Here is a 5,000-nt window from a genome sequence, read left to right as displayed (position 1 = left end):
CAAGTCACGCGTCACCCCACCCTGTGGAGGCAGCGTTTCACAGCCCATTTTCTTTAACAAGATATTGTTATCTTTGTTTTATGTGCAGCTTTCCCACGTCCTGCGGCTTTTGTTTCGTCACTTAATGACGTGGCTCTGTCATTATTGTAAAAACCGTCACTTTGTGCCTCAGTGGTCACGAGAACAGGCGAAGGTGAAAGACATTCTGGTGAAGAAAAAGAAATAAACTCAGGCAGAACGCAATCATGCATAAACCTGACAACTCCCTCTCCCCGTGAAGAGAAAGGCGCATCATCAGGCGTGGGTGTGGGTGCAGAGTGTATCCTTCCGGCTCTAACATACAACATACGGTTCAGAAAGTTTGCGCCTCACGAAGGATGTAAAGAAAAAACTAAAATGTGCTCCAACAGAAAAGGAGAGAAAAAATATGTACTGTATAAAATGAAATTGTAAAAATTGGGTCAGACAGAGAAGGTGAAGACTGAGTTAGATTTAATTTTCTCAGGTGCAGGAAGGCGTACACGGACATCAGACAGGGAACCAACTGGGTAAATTAGATTAGAACTTTTGCAGGAGCAGGTTGCCGCGCACGAACATCAAAAAAGGAAGGAAAACATGAGAAAGTCCTTTGTCATGCAGCGGACTAATAATGAGGTTGATAATGACGATCATGATGACATGGTGCGGGGCGTGAGATTAATTTATTTTCTCTTTCCACAGACCAACGAACTGAGAGCTGCTGAAGATCTCTGCCGCTGAGTGATCTCCTTGAGGTCGACTCCTGGGCGCACTCCGTCTCTCTCCAGGACAAGGAATCTCTCTGGAGCCCTTTCTTCAGGCGCAGACACGGGCCGGGACCAGCGGGAGCCAAGGTCTGTAGTGGTCTTGTCTTAGCTGAGGCTGCAGGCGAGTGACAGGATGGACGTGGTGCTGGGCCATCGCTTCCCGCAACACAGCCAAGACTTCCCCCCCGCCAAGGGTGTCATGTACAACGGAGATAAAACTCCTGACACTACCATGGGCCTTAGAAACTTGAATGACAAGGAAAACTCCACACCACTGCGATCACACGAAGTGGACGCGGGGAGAGCAACCTCCACACACATCACGGGCGGCGCCAAGCATTCCAGGCAGCTGTACACGACACTGCAGGGTCAGCGGCTTTCCAGCGATGATAGAAAGCAAAGCACTGCAGAGGAAGCAGCGCTGGATAAGAAAGAAACCCAGACAAACGAGGGAAGGAAGCAAGTGTCTACAATGCCAGACGAAGCGACGGTAGACAAGAAGGCGAGCCAGCCCAACGACAAGCCTAAAATGCAGTCGATCCTGAGACGAACTCCCTCCACGGCCAGCCCCGAGGAGCGAGACACGAGGGACTCCGCCGAATCCAGCGACGGGAAAGACGGACAAGACAGCGGCGGCGAGAGGGAGATGAGCTGGGGCCGGAGGGCGTGGGACATGACACAGCGGATGAAGGCACAGATGAGAGAGGAGTTTTTCAAGGTGCCTTACGAGGAGTGCAACAGAGAGGCGGCGCGGAGCCTTGGCGGGCGCCTCAACAAGTCCGAGCCGCGACTTCACACCCTCGGCAAGGACAGGAAGAAAAGGAACTCACTCTCCTACAAGCGAAGGGTGCACTTTGACCTTGACTACGATGACGAGGAGGACAGGAAGCCGCTGAGAACCCGCAGTAAGTCTTTCGAGGCGGCGGACCCAGTGAAGAAGGTTGTGGTATCGATTTACTCCATAGACAACAAGCCGAAGAGCGTCATTCAGCCGGACTCCCTCAAGTACCTCGACGCCGCGGGAGGCAGACACACGCCCACCACAGCAAGAGCTAAGAGTGCTCGTCCAACAGACCTCGACAGTTTGCAGCAGGCCTCGGCGAGTGTGGCAGACAGACAGCAACAGCAACAACCTACCGATCAAGTCACCACACCCACGGCCACCACAAGAACACCACTGAGGGCCGACTCCACCACCACCACCACCACGAGAAACAACCTCCACACAACACCAGCGCCTCAAGCCTCCAGCCCCTCGCCCCTCAGCCCTCAAGAGCCAACCTTCACACCAAGACACTCTCCTCCGTCGCCTCTGCACACTCATACTCCCTATACCCCGCACTCTGCCTCCCAGCCCTCATCTCTCAACGCTGACCAACCCAAGTCCTCACCTCACGTATCTAACCCACCCCAGCCAGCGCCAACACCTTCCACGCCCTCACTGCATGCCTCTGACCCTCCAAAGCCTGCCCCACCCCCTGTCCCCGCCCCACGGTCACGTCTCATCAAAGCACACTCGCTCCCGGCCACTCAGCCAACCCATCACTCAACCCTTCAGCCAGACAACCAAGCAGCCACTCAGTCCCCTTACCCACCAATCCTAGAGGCAATTCACCGCTCCATCTCTCAACCAACCCATCAGCCAGACCTTCAGCCATCGCCCCCTCGCCCTGACTATCTCAACCTAGGCCTTCCCTCCTCCGTGCGGGCTGCCATCCAGGTCTTCACACCCACTAAGACCCTCCTCCACCCACAGAGAGCTGCACCCACACACACAGAGCGCACATCACCCCCAGCACCTTCCACCGCCAACACACCCGCCACCATTACAACCCTCAGCAGCCCTATGGTGTCCCCGGTAGCCCCCTCAACGCCTCAGTCCCCCAGAAATACCCCCAACATGACATCCGCCGCCCCTATTCCCATGCCCCGTAAGCGGATATCGGTGTCACAGCAAACACCCACGCCTCAGCAGTCTCCATACCACCAACACAACAATAACAACAACACTACCGCTAAGAACATTAACAATAACAATTCTGCCCACGCACGGACCGCCTTCCTGAGCTCCATGGATTCTCAGGCCGCAAAAAGCAACGTCGGTGGAGCCCAAACAGTGAACGGTAACCTTATGCACAAGACACTAGAGGAGTTCACAAGCGTTACTGATAATAAAACGAGCCTCAACAACAACTCACACGCCTTCCTGAGCTCCGTGGATTCTCAGGCCGCAAAAAGCAACGTCGGTGGAGCCCAAACAGTGAACGGTAACCTAATGCAGAAGATACAAGAGGAGATCACAAGCGTTTCTGATAACAAAACTAACCTCAACAACAACTCACACGCACGGGCCGCGTTTCTAAGCTCTCTGGATTCTCAGGCCGCAAAAAGCAACGTCGATGGAGCCCAAACAGTGAACGGTAACCTAATGCACAAGATACAAGAGGAGATCACAAGCGTTTCTGATAACAAAACCAACCTTAACAACAATTCACACGCACGGGCCGCTTTCCTGAGCTCCATGGATTATCAGGCTGCGAAAAACAACCTGACTAACGCCCATACATTGAACCCGATGCACAAGACACAAGAATTCACAAGCCTTACTGATAATACCCACAAAACCAACCTTAACAACAAGTCATCCCACGCACGAACCGCCCTTCTTAGCTCCATGGATTCTCAGGCTGCGAAAGACAAGCTGACTAACGCCCATACAGTGAACCCAATGCATAAGATTCACGAGGAGTCCGCCAGCTTTACCACAGTCTACCCTGAAAAGAGTGGGAGAACCGGCGCAGCGAGGCGAAGAAAGAGCACGAACCTTGATAGGGAAAACTGCGTCAATATCCTCATGACCAAAGGGGAGAGTTACGCCAAGCACAACATCGTCATCAGCAGCCATACGTCGTCAGCGCCGCCGTCAGTCACCGTCAGGAAGGTTCTCGTACCCTCGACCACCCCGTCCAGAAGCTCGCCCTCCCCCACCCCCTCCTGCGCCTCCTCCAGCTGCTCCTTCGGGTCCTCGGGCAGCTCGTCTGGGTGTTACTCCGGTTCTCCGTCACCGACCCCGACGCCGTCCCCGACCAGGATCAGGGCATCGTGCACGCCGACGGATCTCTAAGGTAAGCTCCGAAATTGACCTCTCTCTCGGTCCTCCCTCCCCCCCCCCTTTTTTTTTTTTACGTCTACGCCTATATAGCGCCAGTATGCTTGCTTGAGGGGCCTGGATGGTAGTCGGCCCCAGCCCGTATTGGCGCAGGCAAGTGTTTATAGTGGCGCCATCTTCTCTTGGCTCATGCTGCCCCCCAGAACTCCTCCTTGATTCACTTGGACGGTTTCCTCTAAAGTCCGAGTTGATGGGTGGTCTTCAGAACAGCATGTGGGTAGTTTTAAGCCACTCGGCGGTGACTGAAAAATCCCAGGTGGTAGCGTGGGGATTCGAACACTCGTCGTCCATCACGCGTTGAATGTGGGCCCAGCACGCTACCACTCAGCCACCGCCTACCGTAATCTACACACTCTTTTATAGGGGAGGTGATTAGCGGGCTTTTTCTTTTCCTCAATATTTTTTTTCGCTTGAACTGCTTCCTTTAATATATGTAAAAGAGAAGTTTGTATTCCCAGACGGTTTCAGCTCTCACAACTATTTCTCTAAGACCACAAAGGAGATTAGTCGGGTTTTAATGATTGTTTTTTTTAACGTTCATGGTGCAGAAGCCTCGCCAAACTATCACCAGGCTCATAACACTACCCATGGATATACTAACACAACCTCTACCAAAGCCTTGTCAAACTATCACCAGGCTCATAACACTACCCATGGATATACTAACACAACCTCTACCAAAGCCTTGTCAAACTATCACCAGGCTCATAACACTACCCATGGATATACTAACACAGCCTCTACCAAAGCCTTGTCAAATTATCACCAGGCTCATAACACTACCCATGGATATGCTAACACAACCTCCACCAAAGTCTTGTCAAACTATCACCTGGACATACTGCAAAACAAAGCCTACTACCCATGGATATGCTAACACAACCTCCACCAAAGTCTTGTCAAACTATCACCAGACTCATAACACTACCCATGGATATACTAACACAACCTCTACCAAAGCCTTGTCAAACTATCACCAGGCTCATAACACTACCCATGGATATACTAACACAGCCTCTACCAAAGCCTTGTCAAACTATCACTAG

The 5,000-nt window shown here is 52.5% G+C and overlaps 1 protein-coding gene across 3 annotated transcripts in view; it reads left to right on the top strand.

Annotated features, from left to right (window-relative positions):
- LOC126990240 (uncharacterized) overlaps positions 1-5,000 on the top strand; it is a 158,865-nt gene that overhangs the window by 132,115 nt on the left and 21,750 nt on the right. For all 3 annotated transcript variants that reach the window (XM_050848795.1, XM_050848799.1, XM_050848803.1), the window contains one exon: positions 721-3,910. In XM_050848795.1, the coding sequence (XP_050704752.1) occupies positions 919-3,909 (2,991 nt within the window). In that variant the 5' untranslated portion in view covers positions 721-918 and the 3' untranslated portion in view covers position 3,910. The remainder of the gene's footprint in view (positions 1-720; positions 3,911-5,000) is intronic.

Source organism: Eriocheir sinensis, chromosome 6, assembly GCF_024679095.1.
Source record: "Eriocheir sinensis breed Jianghai 21 chromosome 6, ASM2467909v1, whole genome shotgun sequence".
Taxonomy (NCBI): domain Eukaryota; kingdom Metazoa; phylum Arthropoda; class Malacostraca; order Decapoda; family Varunidae; genus Eriocheir; species Eriocheir sinensis.
The sequence above is the reverse complement of the archived record's forward strand: the minus strand, read 5'-3'. Positions and strand labels throughout refer to the sequence as shown.